Source organism: Heterocephalus glaber, unplaced genomic scaffold (genome assembly GCF_053883595.1).
Source record: "Heterocephalus glaber isolate CG9 unplaced genomic scaffold, H.glaber_assembly_v1.0 deba00001586, whole genome shotgun sequence".
Taxonomy (NCBI): Eukaryota; Metazoa; Chordata; class Mammalia; order Rodentia; family Bathyergidae; genus Heterocephalus; species Heterocephalus glaber.
In genome coordinates, this window is record NW_028258364.1 from 1365503 (window position 1) to 1382032 (window position 16530).

Consider the following 16530-nt stretch of genomic DNA (forward strand, 5'->3'; position numbering starts at 1 on the left):
TTTTGAGAGGAACTTTTTTTTTTTTTTTTTGGCACCAGGGATCAAACTCAGGACCTTGGGCTTTCAAGGCAGGCAGTGGAACCACTGAGCTAAATCCCCGGCAAGAGAGAAACTTTTTTTAATAGAAAGAGCTACTTAAGAACTGCTCAGGCTACTCACAAATTGTCCAACTTTTTCTCCTAGACTATATCAGCTAAAAGACAAGACTGAGTTAAAGCAACTTCTTTGTTTCTACCAATCTCTAAGACCCAGAAAACCTCATGGAATTACAGTTCATAATTTTGAACCACTCCTTTGAACACTGAGATAATTTGTTATTTTAATTCTTTCATTGTTTTGTTCCTTGGTTTTAGAGAGGCTAGTCCTTTGCAGAAAATGCTAAAATGTAAGAAAAGAACAATGAGTACAAGCTCCTAGTAGCTTGTTCTCTCTCCTTTCATCATCATAGTTGCAACTGTTTTCCTACTAGTAGGCAGGTATTCTGTATGTTAAGTCAACATAAATAATACATTTGGCAGTAGATTTCAGTTAACATAATTCTTGTATTAAAGCCATAATGAGGCCCAAATGCTCAGAGAGAATGCAGTGACTGTACCTTTCCCTCTTCAAATAAAGTACAGTATACCACCAGTCTCTAAAGCTGTTCCTCCAGACAAGAAAGAGACACACGGCCATCTCCAGATACCAAATGGGGTCGGTGGGAGGTAGGCAGGTGTCTGGGGCTTTCAGCCTAGCACTGCATGTAAAGGAATAGACACTGAGCATGTGAAAGCCCAACACTGGCAAAGGCTCCGAACAGGACAGATGTAAGAATTCACTCATGTCCTGCCAACTGAGAAACAGAATTTAGTATTTTCAAAATTCAAAATTTAGTCATTGAGTCATATATTACTTGGTGATAAACTGTCCCATATGTTAAAGACTATATTCTCAGTGGAATGTCATTTTTTTTGGCAGTGTCATAATTGTGTGCTTACATGTCTAAAAACACATGTCAACTTTAGTCTCTGCCTCTACAAAGCCAAATATGCACAACAGATCCAAAGCAGCCAGGCACACAATAATCCAGAAAAAATGTTACTTTTAGTTTAACGTGGCACAGGGAACCAAGTATATTTACTGAAAAGGAGGAGTAGCTGGAACAGGAAGCTACAGTAATATCCGAGAAAGGTGTGTATGTGTGTACATGTATAATGACAAAGGACTGACTTAAATGGAATTAACCCAATGCATAATGGGGCTAATCTGAGGAAAGCATCTAGGATTGCCCCACTGATGTGTTGAGTTTTTGAATTAGAATCCACCCTGTATCTTGCATGAATATACTGATACACATAGGATTTGGGCCTTGCACAGTGCCATAAGCAATAGGGCAGGTGGTCAGGCACTTGACATGCCTTAAGGGTAGGCTAAATCTTAAGTAGGTTCCTAAATGTCTGTCACTTTTGGTTGAGGGAAAAAAGTACCACTGAGGAACATCAAGTCATTGAGAGTTTCTTGTCATGGAAACAACTGGTTCTCGGATGAGTGGCCTGTGTTACAACTTACAACTTGCCCCAGCTCAACTGCTGATCCTGGGGTGAAAGGCTTCAGATCTGATTAGCAGTCCTGAGAGATTTACCAGTCTCCACTTCTGCTTCATGATTTCCAGAATACCAAAGTTCAAATCAGTAATCTATCCTACTCATCTGTTACAATCCAGGATAAAGGCCACAAGCAATCAGCGCCATCATAATCACTGTACATCAGAGTTTTATAGAAGAAAATCCCTAGGAAAACAATCCATCTGTCTGATATGTCTTTACAGTATAAATAAATAACATTTGGTGATGAAAATAAGTTTGAGAAATTGTTCTCCAGACTTGATCTTAGCCAAAAGGCTGAGAAGCAATGAGAAATTGTTCTCAATTCTGGTTCTTATTATGTCCATTTACGACCTTGAACATACAGTGAAATAGGAAACTAAATTATATATTCTCTCTTTATATATAAATTATATATATTCTCTCTGTTCTGGTGCCACATGATGATTTCGTAGGACACTTGATAAATTTAATAGAATTGAAATATTCATAAAATAAAAAAACTCATTTCTTTAAATGAATGTCTATTTTTATTTTTGCAGAATATGGCATCACAAAGCTTGGTTATTAGAACTTATTTATTTATTTTGTATAAATTCTTATCTTTCTATTTCCTATGAAGCAAAATTCAACATTTCCAATAGTCTGCCTAGTGTTTATGTATGTTTGTTTAAATACTGCTCGGAAGCAGTGGAACTGAGGCCCGCCAGAAGATGGGAATCTAGAAGGCCAGCAAGAGGTAGTTTTGTCTGTAATGAAACATGTTTGGAAGAGTGCGTGAGGATTCAGTCTTACACATGAAATGAAGAAACAGAAAACCACAGCCTCAGTATTTCTAAGGACAAGCAGATTTTACCTCAGTGTAGGTATGGTTTTGGTCAAACTATAAATGATATTCATGTTCACTGTCTCTCTTAGAGTAAAAATAAAGAAATCACAGAATAAAGCCTTTTCCAGGGAGTGAAATGAAACATCCATCACTATATTTTAAACTGGAGCCCCTGTGAGTGACTTTAACTGTTTAAGGCCTAAATTTTCTCCAAGAACTTCACTGTAATATCTAGAAATACTGAAATCAGAGCATTTTACAAATCCCACCACCTCCTGGAGGTGAATGGAGCACATCTGGAAGCCCGAGAAGGTCTTTGGGAGCTGCAATGACATGGCCTGACTGTTGACCTTCATATGGACTTTTTGTAGGACTTATTCTGAGTCTTTGTTGGCCTAGATGTACCTTTCTCGATATACACTGTACTCAAAACAGTCATCTTCCAAGATCTGAATGGTTTTCTATTGAAGATGTTGTTTTGATTTTCAACAATACAAAAAAAGTGCAATATGAAGAATTTAGGTAAAATGTGGAAAGTAAATCTCTGTACATTGAAATTTCACTTGTATAATGGATTACAAGGGACAAGAAATAGCTCTTTCTGGTGTTTTCTACATATTAAACAATATTTTACAGAAACTATCTTACAAAGAGGGGCAAATGTCATACTAACTGAATGACTTCAAATGAGGGGGTGTCCATTCCAAGTCCTTACAGCAGGAATCTTAAAGACTCTGTATGGGGTGGAAGCTGGGGTGTCACTGGATGCAGGTGTTGCTATAGCAGCAATGAGCTACTACTGAATTGAAGGAGAAATTGACACCAGTTCTGAAAGATCAGTTCATAGACTATGGAATGTAGTGTATTAGAATATTTTGCTGGCTCTATACACATCTAATTTCCAATCTTACTGCTGCCCATTTTTAGTTATGAGATGCTAGACGAGCTACTTAACCTCCCAAAGCCTCACTTCTATCACTTGTGACATGCAGTATTTATACCTATGTTAAGATTTGGCTTATCTTACTTCTTAGCATATAATAGGAATTCAATAAAGGCATTTTATGTAATACATTAACTTGCTTTCTTCTATTTCTCATCACAATGTACATACAATAAATAATGTAATTCCAAATTGAAAAAGGCACACAAATTATAAAAATATAACTAGGTATCTTTACAAAAAATTAGGAATAAACCTCAATGTAGCACTGTTCTTAAAATCCATTAATGAAATATTCATATACATAGTTCTTTATTTCAAGATTTTGATATTTTTTGTAGTTGAAACTCTGAATAGACTGTAAGATGAACATAAAATTCTGCTTTAGAAAGAAAATAATGGAGAATAAGATGTATTACTTTTCTAAAGATAGTGTCCCAAATTCTCTAAAACTTAATTGTATATTGCCTTTCTTAAATACAAAGAGAAATTCTCTTTATAGATTTCAGACAGTATGTATTTTCCTTTTAATCCTGGAGTGTATTATTAAAGTCTAAAGATAATATAGTGGTGGTGAAGTAGCAATCAACCTAAATGCTAAATATTTATAGAGTTTTATTTTAGCTAAATCTTCAAACTCTCCACATATATTCTTTGCTTCACAAAGGAATTCCGTAGACACCCTGGAAACAGCTATATTAATTATTACAAGCAGAGGTGCTAAGACAAGATGAAGTTGTTCTCTGACATGGCCCAGGCCCTTACACAGACAGATATGGGTCAGACAGAGCAGTGGCTGCCATTTCCCTAGCAGCAGCTATGGAAAACCAAGAGACAGCTGGGCACTGACTTACAGCCCTGTGACTTACACTTGAATATGGGCTTTGATGCTTCAAGGGCAGTTGAAGAGCTACCTAATGAGTTCCCAGGGTGTGTCAAGTAGGCCCTGGAGGTCCACCATGCAGCAAGACATTTTCTCAAGGCTCCTGTAACTTGAGAGAGAAAGTGACATCAATGGAGGTCAGTGCTGTACAATGTACAACATGAAGTACCTATAGCGAAGGGGGTCCCTGTGCCAGTTGTGGAGTGAGGTGGTCAGAAAATAATGGAGACAGTGATTTAACTGAGTAGAGGTCTTTCAGAAAAAAGTATAGATAAGAAAACAGGCAGTAAAAGAGAAAAGATTCCAGTTGAAACAAGAATAAAACCAACACAAGTCCAGAAAGAGAAGGTTATAAATTTGGGCTTACAGATAATATTGGAGAAATAATTGCCTGATATTTAGCTGCTTTCTTTAGTAACAGGAATTAATTTTATGTATTATGGCAATGTATTTAAGAAAAGATAATAATTCCAGAATGCCTTACAGCTAGCTATGTGTGGTCATACGACATCCTTATGGCCAATGACAGAGAAATGGAAGTTGTTTGGGTGGGACTTGCAGAAAGGGAATGTCATCAGTTTGAGCACCCTTTCCCCTCCTCCTTCCTTTTGCCTGGAATGGGGATGTGGTGGCTGGAGTACCAGCATACATCTTGAGTCACAGTGGAACCTTGACAACAGAAGCCGTATCTACGAATGAGCGTAAAAGAAAAAAAAAAAACCGGGAGCCTTGATGACTTTGTGGAACTGCCAAACTAGGGCTGGATTGCCTACTTCTGTATTCTTATGAATAAATCCCTTTGTGTTTAAGACAACATAGATAGGTCTTTATGACTAGCAATGGACACTAAAGTTGTTGAATATATTAATGGTATAATTTTGTGAATGGGTGGCTGAAAATGTAATGGTCACTAAAGCTATATCAAGGAACTGACTATATCAAGGAACTATACTATATCAAGGAACTGACTATACTTATATTGTGTCTGACGAGATATTAAAATTCATGTTGAACACTAGATAAGCACAGGAGTTTGAGTGGATTAAGAGGACCACCTCCAGTCTTGGTGAACAATGGAGATGGTCTGAAGACTACTAGCTGAACCTAAGAAGGTAGAATTTATCTGATCAAACTTCCATTTTCTAAACACTAAAGATATTATACATAGTTCATATGATTATTAAGGTTTCTTAATTAGATTAAAACACATGAGTACCTATCTCAGTACCTATGATTAATAAATAGGAATTAATTCTAAAATGTACTTTTTTACATCTAATAGTGATTACATGATTTAATTTATATTTTAATTTAAATTTATATTAAATTTATACATTTTATATATTTTTAGAAACTTCATCATGTATACATTAATAAAGATTTAATTAGAAGGACTTCAATCTTTACAAAAAAGACAAGTTCCACTAGTAATAAAAATATAAATTTCTAACCTTAAATTAAATTCTGTGTGCCTAATAACTTATATTTTGAAATCAAATGTATTGCTTGAAAATAGCCTTGGTCTTGATGTAACAAAAGGCACGATAATATAGCAAGTCAATTCACTGTGAGATATGTTTTAAAAGGCTATATCAATTCATCATGAGATATTTTAAAAGAGTAATAATTTTATATGAAATAACCCTAAAATTCAAGAAAGCAAAACAACTAGAAAATAGTAAAATATATCTCCTCTCCAATTTAAACAATTATTCAGTTTCTCTTTATCTCAAGACCAAACTGATTTAAAACAAAATAATATCATAGAAGAACTCACAGAGAGGAAGTCTCCTAGTATAACTAGCTACACTAAGTTATTAACATATGACTCCAGACAGTACTAAAAGTAAGTCACAAATTATGAAGAAATCTTGGAAATGTAGTGTCTTATTATAGTTTGGATCTTATATGTTGCCCAAAGGCCATGTGGACAAGGCTTGGTCTCCAGTTTGAGATGCAACTGGGAGGTGACAGAACCAGGTGGGGCCTGGTGAGGTCACTGGGGCTGTGCTCTTGAAGGAGCTATTCAGACCCAGCCCTCACACCTTCTTTGCTTCCTGACTGCCACGAGGTGAGCAGTCTTCCTCCATTATGTGCTCCCCACTGTCATGTTCTGCCTCACTGAAGGTCCAAAGAGAGAGAGAGCCAAAGGGTGATGACAAAAACCTCTGAAACAAGGAGCTAAGGTAAATCTTTCCTCCTTAGGTGCTGTTTATTTCTAGTATTTTGCCACAGTGCTACAAAGACACAAGGACAACACATGCTCTCTATTTTGTTCTTATTGTAGTAAGAGGAATAATTACAGCCTTAGCAATTGAGTTCTAATTTTATTAGCAGAGATCTGCAAGGTCATTTATGTCATATAAAAAAGTGATATAAAAGTAAAATTTAAAAACCAGTTCAAGGGAATACAGTAGTTGGGAGTGAACATTTGTCTTTATACCATAGTCTTTTATTTCTAATAAGTAGGGAACTCTTAGGATTGTTTCTTACCTTATTACTTCATTCTTTCACTGAGAAACCAATAAAAGCTTGTATGGATTTATTATGGCCTACAGAATCAATCCCATCTTCCCATCTCACCACTGAATGCTCCTCACTGTCTCTCCGAAACTGCCTCACAGCCCACCTTATGCTTCAATTCTCCCAACACACACTCTGTGCTTTCCCACATTGGGTTTGTCACCAAGCCACACAGCACAACATCACATCCTACCCACAGCACCCAGGTAATTCAGCATGGCCTATCCCTCCTCTGCCCCCAGAGCTCAGTGAGCTGCTTTGTCTTCCCAGCTCTAGTGTTGCCATCTCTGAAAGAGTTTGTATTCATCATTCCAAACTTCTGCCCCACCTCCTGCCATGGGAATGTGGAGAACTCCTGGTACCTGAACACAGGTCTTAAATATGTGTCCTTTCAACATTAATGAAGATATATTCAGGAAGTCTTCCATTTTATCAAGAAGGTATATAAATGCCAGTAACAGTATAAAATCATACAACACAATTACATTGCAGAATAACTTAAAGCATAAGTTTAAAAAAGGAAAATGAAAACAATGACATAAAAGTGGAAAAACTGGACTCAATAGTATAGTTACTGTATCAATAGTGTAATGCCAAGGTGGCAGGGAAGGCTGCATAGAAAGTGATGCTGGACCAGGTGTTTTAAGGAGAACTAAGATCTCAGAAGAGCGGGATAAGGCAAAGTGAGAGCTTTGAAAATGTGGATTTTTAAAGGATTTTTTAAAAAAGCTTTACCCTCAAAAAGTATGGTGGGCCCAGGAAAATGTGGTTGCTTTTGGGAAAACACATGGTGTGGACTGGGCAAAGTCCAGGGTGTGCTGGTGGGCTCAGGGAAAGGGCACAGAAGTGGGAGGCGGCAGATGGCACAGTCAGGGTCAGTCATGGGGCTCCATCCTGCAGGCAGGGAGAAAACACGTTAGGGTTGGTTTTGTGTGTTTTGTGCAATATCTGAGTCATATGATCAGAGTCGATCTTAAAAGTACCGGTATACCCATGCACAAAGTGGATTAGATCAGCACACCTGAAGTTGTCTTTTGTAGAATGCTATCCCCAGTGAGATTTCATAATCTTCTACCATTAAGACTAAGCATGTGCTTTTTCCAGAGATGCTAAAACATGTCCTTCCCTTGGTTTTAGGGCCACCTTTTTTCTGTTTGTTCTCCTTCAACTTCTTTGGTTGCTCCTTCTTTGTTTTCTTTTAGAGACTACAGCTGCTCCACCATTTTCTTTCAGTGCCTGGAGAATAATATTTCTTGTTTCTCCTGACAACTTTCCTTGCCTCCACTTGCCTGCCACACAGAGGTGGGGGGTCCTCCCATATGCACCGCTGGGATGCTCCCATCATGATCCTGGTCCTGCTCTCACTGTGTCATCCCCTTGACACTAGCAAGGCTGCAACTTTTTCCTATTCCGTCAATGCGCAGCACATGAGATGAAAGCTGACTCAATGACATTTAATTGACCAACTGAGTCTAAATGTATGCTACTCCAAATCTTAAAAGAGTTACAATTGGAAACACACCACATTAGACATAGAAAGTTGCTTTAATCAGGAGTTCTCTATGCAACAACTGTTTGAAGTCATTGTTAAGCAAAGTTAAATAGAAACTCACAGAGAAACCTAAGAAAAACTCTTTTGCTTTTAATTTTTAAGAAATTATGTGAGATAATCAAGAAAGACCATGTGTCATCACAAGCATTTCCAACTTACAACAAGGGGATCTGATTTTATTCCTAGTATTCAAAAACACAGCACTATGTATCAGTTCACTAAACATTCCATGAATAATTCCTTCAGATGAAATTTTTTTGTTACTCATATGCTCAAATGACAATGAGCTCATACACTATACTAATACCTCAGTTAAGTCAATTCTAGTTGTGGTAACAGGCCCTGAGAGATGTATGACAAATGGAGGGAAAGGCATTTAGCAATGACATATGCACCTTTGTGCTGTGGGGCAAGAAAAAGTTGTTTACTTAAAATGCTGAGATTTCGTCGGTCAGGTCTGGAGGGCGGATGAGAGATAGAACCTTGTCACTGTAGGCACAGGTGGTTTATTACTGGCTCTAAAGGGGCGAGAGAAAGAAGGGGGACTATACGGGCACCAGGAAAAGACTACTGGAAAAGGGTCTACTATTTTTCTTTAGAGATGTTCTGCCTGGGAGCACTTTCCTGAATGTATCTGCCCAAAACCACATGGGCAAGACATACAAAAATTATCAGGCCTAGGGATCACTGAGCTCTGAGGATGAGCAGAGATCAAAGAGATCTGAATGAGTCTAGAGCCAAGCCACCTAATAATTAGTCAATCTGTACTGGCTGGTCATCAGCTACAAAGCACTTAGCTGGACCCGGAAAAGGCCAAACTCTTTCAAGAGCTTTTCAACAGCCCCAATATGTTCTTTCATGCTTCAGAGACCCTTTATCATCTGTCTTCTGCTTATTCCAAAAGTCTCTTTCTCCAGTTCTCTACATCCTCTATAGACACCGTGATCTATCCACACAAAATTATCTGAAACTCACAAGCATCTTGTACATATATCCATCCAACCATGCACATCTAGTACCTAGCACAGTCCTGACATATAGTAGGCTTTAAAAGCCATTTGCAGAATTCAAAGTGGATTATTATGTATCCAAGGACCAAAAAGGGACGGCCAATTAATCAATAATAACTATCTCAAAGCTTTGTCACAGTGATTGTGATTAGTTATACAGTGATTTTTCATTAATAATTAAACAATACAGTTCGCAAATAATCTAATTCTTGTTTTACAAATGAGAATGTTTTTTAATACAATCCCTTACCACATCACTTTCATTTATTTCTATGTGAATAATGTTGTCTTAAGAGAACAGTAAGCAGGAAAATCAAGGCCGGAGCTTAAACAATTGCTCAGGGTCCACCCCATGATCTAAACTGCATGGCCCACCTGAGAGTGAGCCAGCACAAGGTCACATCAATTAGAAGAAAGAACACTGTATGCACATGTTGATACATCACGCATGTTGAGACATTACACTATGAAATACAAAATTCTCTGTATATAATATATATATATATATATTAAAGCGTTTTCCTTGATTTGACTAACATATTGTTATGACAAACATATTGCCATCAGACTTTGATCTATGGCTTAAATAATATGTAAATATGACAACAGAATTTAAAATTCACACATTTGTTTCCTGAAATCTTATTCAGAATAATGTTTACTTTTCTAAATAATTGTATTACTTTTTTAAAACAATGTTTAAGAAGGGTATTTTATTCCACAACAAAATATATCTCCTAAATGGTGATACTGTGATCCAACTGCTAACATTTAGAAAGTGCTCACTTAATATTCAGTCACTTTACAATCTAGACATGGATTATATAAATACAATTGTACCAATTCAGTATTGTGCAGTGTTTAGTATTTGTTCCAAGCATCTATTACTGCATAATAAACTATTGCAGAATTTAATACAGTTTTATATTGTTTATTTTTTACTATTTATTTTCTTTACATACTATTTGTCATGGTTCAGTGGACTGACTGGGTTCCCCAACAGTTCTCCCTTGCAGTCTTTCTTGTAGTTGCAGCTACTTGCTGCAGCTGAAGGCTCAACCCACCTAGATAATCAGAGGTGTACCCCAGTGGCTGGCGTTTCACAGTGGCTGCTGTGTGACAGGTTGGTCTAGCCTCTCCCTGTTACTTATGGTCCTGACAACAGAGCCAAAAACTGTAAGGCTCCTTATTCTTCTAGCTTCTGCATTTCTAGAATGTTACTCTGCCTTGCTTTCTATTGGTCAAGTAAGTCGTTTCTGGACAGCTTGGGTTTCAGGGACAGGAAATAAGACTCTATTCATGAAAAAGCAGCATGTGCATAAAAAGAGGGAAGAAATTTATGGCACTGTCTTGAAACTACCTTATCACACTATTACTCCAAGTAATGCATACTCTGCTTTAGACAGCTTCCATTGCCCCTCAAAAACTAGAGATACTGAATGACAAACTAAGTACCATTAAAAAAAATCTGCAGAAAAATCACGTGATAACTGGGTTCTGCTCAATCCTTCACCATCAGCATAACTCTACTCTTATAACCCTAAATATCATGAAATAGAATTTAATTCCACATAAGGCTTTTGTCTCTTTTCCCATGCATAATAAACTTACTCAATAAGTTTATTTAAAAAATGAAATCCAATTTATTTTAAATTTTCACCTCTTACTCTCAAAGAATAAGGATATCCAGAGAACCAGTCTTACACTGTAGGATTCCTGGACCAGAAGCCTTACTGTAGGAGTATCATTTGGCAGGCCAAGAATGTACCCTAACTAGGGGACTTGAAACTTTCTTTGCTGGTTATTTTCAGCTCATGAGCACAAACTACAAAGAGAATAAGAACAGAGGTAACTTTACCAAGTATGTTGATGACCATCAAAAGAATTTTCACAAAGGAGTAAAAGAGACAGGGAAAATAATGCTGTCAGTCCCTGATAAAGAAGTTATTTTTCAAATGGTCTTATTTTTCCCCTTTAAAAAGGAAAAGCAGCTTGTTGTGTTAGAATAAGAATGCTCAATTTCACACAGATATATATCCTGAGCCAAATAAAATACAATGAAATTTTAAAGTCATTCATTTTACAGGATTAATTGGCAGGGCATGTTAAAATTTCCCCAATATGTGAGTCCTAGAAACAATAAAAGATTTACTAATTCCAAAACCAAACTGAAGATGTTTTCAAATAGTGGCAATAAGTCATATCCTCTGGTCTTCATAATACAGAAGCTGATGAAAATTAGAAAAATAATGAAGTTTTAAAAAATAAAGAAAATTTAAGTTTCTTTGACATCATAATGAACTTTTAAAAGAAGTTATTAAATTTGCATTTAATCCCTTTATTAAATCTAAATGTAAATACAAAGGGCTGAGTATGCTGCTCAAGTAATTCTCCGTACAGATATGAACCCAGTGTGGCCTCTTTCCTCTCCATCACCTTAAATCTACTACCTGCTCTTCCTTCCTGTATGTGGAATACAGTAATACCCCTACATGCTACTTCTGAGCTTCACACTTTCATCTGTTAACTCTTCCCTTTTTTTCATCACCTATATATCCATTGCATCTCCAAACCTTGTCAAAATTTATCTCAAAGATCTCTCTTGTATGTGCTCCATGGGTTCCTTGCTCTAACTCACCTGGCTCCACGTGCTTTTTAAGTGAGTCTCCCTACCTCCATGGCAGCCTCCTTCAATCCTCAATGGAAAATGATGTCAAAGCAACCTTTCTGTGAGGTAAAGCTGATTATGTCATTCCTCTCTACTTAAATCCAAACTCAAAAACATATGTTGTCAGTATTCTTGCCAACTCCTCTCTTCCAACCTGTTTCAACTCAGATCACACTTCAGCATGCATCCTCAAACTTGGTCACAGTGGGCAGGGTACACTAACTGTATGCATAGGTACCTCTTTTACATTATTTATGCAGTCATGCCTGCATGACATATTCTCCTCCATATTCCTCCAAACGCAACTCGATACCACTCTACCTCTCAAGTACTCCGACAGTTAACCTTAGCTGTGTCAGCTTGATTGGCTTTGGATTGGCTGAAGGGTTTAGTTTGTGTGGGTCCTGCAAGAATGACCTTGGTATCCAGTCACTGGCCCCTTCCTCTCAGCCACTGTTCCCCTGCTCTACTTCCCAACTGTCATGAAGGAAGAATCTTTGCTCCTCCATGCTCTTTGACCATGATGCTTCTTTCTGCCTTGGAGCCTGGGGCCATGGCCTGAATCCCTTGAAACCATCAGCCAAATTAAACTTCTCTTCCTTTAAGTTATGTGCATAGAGTACTGTGTCCCAGTGACAGAAAAGTGACTAGTACAAGTATCAACAGAGCCAACTTGCCTTCCCTATACCTGACTCAAGGAACTTGATGTCTGTACCTGTCTTCTAAGCTTTTTATGCATGCCTTGCAATGTGTTCACAGGATTTCCAAGCTGATTCTTGACCTTGAAAGCCTCCCATCTGTTTTCAACCAAGGTTAGAGACACTTTGCTCAACACTCTTGTAGCAGGGGTGATTTTTCTTGGCTTTTCCTCTTCTTAGTTTCCAACTCTCACTCCTGCCCTAATCTCTGGGCCCATATACAATGAACACTTTCCTTCAACATCATGCTCACACTGCAGCACATCATTCATTGGCTCAATGCTTTGGTCAAATTTTTGTTTGATATTTGTCAAAGTCTACATCAATATATCACCTCAAGCCTTCACAAAAATCTAGCAATGCCTGATGCCTTAGAATTCTGAGTGACCCACCCTAGTTTGCTTCAGAGACCCACAGTCTTACTACATGGTGTCTGAGAATAGTACAACCTGCACTGGTCTGTTAAACCTGAAAAAAATCTGAATCTAAGGATCAGGGACAGGAAGACTCAAGAAAGAAAACTAACAAAATACACAACAATATAAAAGGCTTGCTATTGCTTTTAGCCACTGACAATTCCATTTTAATTTTGTATGATTTAATCTGGCTTTTTCTAAAAACAAGACAAAAAGACAGCTGTGATCTTAGAACCCTAAAGCTCATGTAAGCTAATTGTGTTTTTTTTTTTTTTTTTAAGCGGAGTTCAAAAGGCAGAGTTTCCAGAATAACTTTCTAATTGGTCCAGGTGCCTTCCATGTTGAAAATCAAAAGTGATTAAACAAGACATGAAGCTTTCTACAGTAAATTGTTACAAAAAAGTTTCTTTTGATCTTACTATTTATAAAAGGGATATTTATGAGCAAGTGACCCAATTCACTAAGAGTGAGTGCTTGGCTCAATGTGTCTAAGACAATAATAACAAGTTCCATAATTTCCAGATGATCCATACTTTCTAAATATAATGTACATAAATGCATGTGAGGCACTGCACACAAAGAGTTAAGCAACTAGCATTCATGTACCTCAGATATAATCAGGAGTGGTCAAGAAGACCTATGAGACAAAGCACAAAAGGTAAGATGTGGTGATTAATTTTAGGTTCCAAATGGACTGGGTTAAGGATTACCCAGAAGACTGATGGAGCATTATTTGAGGGTAGATTAGAGGAAGAGGTATTCCCAGAGCAGACTGGTATGTAAGACTGAGGAGACTGAGTCAGAAGATCAGTGCTTACTGTGGGTGGCTCCATCTGATCAGCTGGGGGCCTGGATATAACAACAACACAACAAACAAAATGTCAAAAAAAGATGTCAAAAAATCTAGTAAAAAAATTCATATCACATGTATGAACAGGTGAGCAATTTCATCAGAACTATGAAAATCATTTTTTTAAAGTAAAAGGAAAATGCTAGAAATTTAAAAAAACAGTATGAAGATGAACTTTCAATAAGCAGACTGGGCACAATAAAGGAAAGAATCAATGAGACTGAAAATATGTCATAGATATGAGAAAGAAAAAATCATAAGGACACCTAAGATTCAAAAAAAAGCAAATAAGACAAAAAAAAGAATGGAGCAACCATAGGCTCTTGGACAACAGCCAAAAATCTAACACATGAAATTGGTGTCCCAAAAGATGAAGACAAGAAAATCAGGACCAAAGAAATACTCTGGAAGAAAGTGGTCCAGAATTTTCCAAAATCTAACCACCGGTGAAACTACAGATCTAAAATAGGACATGTACAAAGAAAAGTACAAAGAAGCCACTGTACTGAAAACAAAAACAAAAAAACTACATTGAAGGAAATGAATGGATCACAAGCTGTCCTCTCAAGCCTCTCCACGAAAGAAAGCCAGTGACTTCTGGTCTTTTAGCAAAATTCTCCCCCACACTTGGGGCTTTCAGTGAACCCTACAGACAATACTGTGGAAAAGGCTTGGTACTCCTTCTTCGAAGTGTTCATGCAGTTTTCACAGAATGCAAAAAAAGCTGAGGGTAGGTACATGGCAAGGATTGTCACCTAAGCATCCCAAAGATAGCACTTTCTGAATTACGTAGTTTCCATTATTGCGATGTTGTGATTGAGTTAAAACCTTTTGAAACAGGACAAAATCTGGCCATTACAGCTATCTGAATACTAAATGTAGTGTAATATGCAAGTAAAACTTAAATGTGTTATAGCCCAATTATAACAATCTTTTTTACTTTAAGCTTACTAAACGCAAGTAATACTGGGAAAATATTAACTCGCAGAGACTGTCTCTCTAGAATTTTTTTTTAAAATTTGATTCTTGAAAATGCTTTGATTCTACTAGATCAATGATAGTGAACCTTTTAGAGACTGAGTACCAAACTGCAACCCAAAACCCACTTATTTATCACAAAGTCCCAACACTACAATTAAACCTGAATACTGAGATTTCAGTTTACAACAAAACACTCTACATTAACATTTTTTGTCTTAAAAGAAAAACACAATAACACAAGTGGCATAGGTCACCACTACTGTACTGGATGATAACTTTAATATACTTTTGAAAATTTGGACCTATTTGCAAACAATAATCTGTATTTATTCAATGCCTAGGAAACAGGATTTCAAGTGATACTTGCATACTCATACTTATAGAAGCACAATTCATAAGAGCTAAATTTTGGAAGTAGTCTATATGCTCATCAAAAGATGACTGCATAAGGAAAATGTAGTATTTACATATAATGTATTACTGCTCTGCCATGAAGAAAGATAAACTTAAGAGTCATTTGTAGGAAAATGGATACAATTTAAGACTATAATGTTGAGAAAAGTAAATCAGACACATAAGCTTAAATATCGCATGGATTCTCTTATATAAGAAACTCAAATTATACATAAAAAGCTAAGTAAAAGATAGACAATAGGAAGTAGGGAGACAGATCTTTCTCAAACGGGAAGAGCATCAAGAGATGGAGGGAGGGAATAGAGGGGGGAGAAAGTGAATGAAAACAGGAATTAAGTTAATAAAGCTGTCTGGAATACAATGTGATACAATGTATAAAAAGGAAAATTAGAGTTTGAGGTGAAGCCCAAATTTACACTTGTTCACCCTACACTTTGACAGTGTTCTGTACTAGTTATGTGAGCTCCTCCCTAAAATCCTGAGTGCTCCTCCTCTGTGAGTTCTCTGGGGTTCTCCAGGCCAAAGGCGGGGGCATTTGCTTCCTTTGGGAGAACTGACAGGTACCACTTGCAGCTCAACCTCTGGACATAGCATCAGGATCCCTGCACACAACTAGCCAAAAACAAGGGCTGTTAAACTTGGAATCATAATTTCTTTAGTTTAAGTGGACCCTTGATTTACAACCTCAATTCGTTCTCAAGAGTAGTTTGTTACTCAAGATGGTTAATTGAAGGCTCAGGCTCCTCTACACAGCCTTTCAAAGTCTCTCTCCTAAATATAGGCAGATCTCAGTGTCCTTAGAGAGACATTGGCCCAACATTTCTCAATTAACCCCACACAGGAAAGGACGTTGTAATGTTCCTTCCAGAACTCTTTAAAGGATTAAATATTTATCTGAGACCATCTGGAAGCAAGAGCGGCTGGCATTTGGGTCATAACTCAAGACTTGGTCGTAAGTTAAAACTAAATTCCTGTCATAACCCCAAGTGTTTGTTTGTCAGGCCAGACATAACTTGAGGGTCTACTGTACTAAGAAACATAACAAAGCCAATGAAATGAGTAAATAATTGATAAAATGCAAAAAGTGTGCAGTAGGTGCCTCAGTTTCTCATTTTTCAAAAAGGAATCATAATACTAACTTCTTCATAGTTTTATAAAGCTTAAATGAATTGATAAATTT

General features: G+C 37.1%; 1 protein-coding gene across 5 annotated transcripts in view; it reads right to left on the reverse strand.

Annotated features, from left to right (window-relative positions):
• The window catches only part of Prdm5 (PR/SET domain 5), a 198036-nt gene that overhangs the window by 29513 nt on the left and 151993 nt on the right, over nt 1-16530 (reverse strand). The window contains exon 15 of one of the 5 annotated variants that reach the window (XM_087193243.1): nt 5679-7655. The exons of the other annotated variants lie outside the window; for them this stretch is intronic. Within the exon in view, the coding sequence (XP_087049369.1) occupies nt 7641-7655 (15 nt within the window). The 3' untranslated portion in view covers nt 5679-7640. Of the gene's footprint in view, nt 1-5678; nt 7656-16530 lie in introns of those variants that run through there. 5 annotated transcript variants of the gene reach the window in all.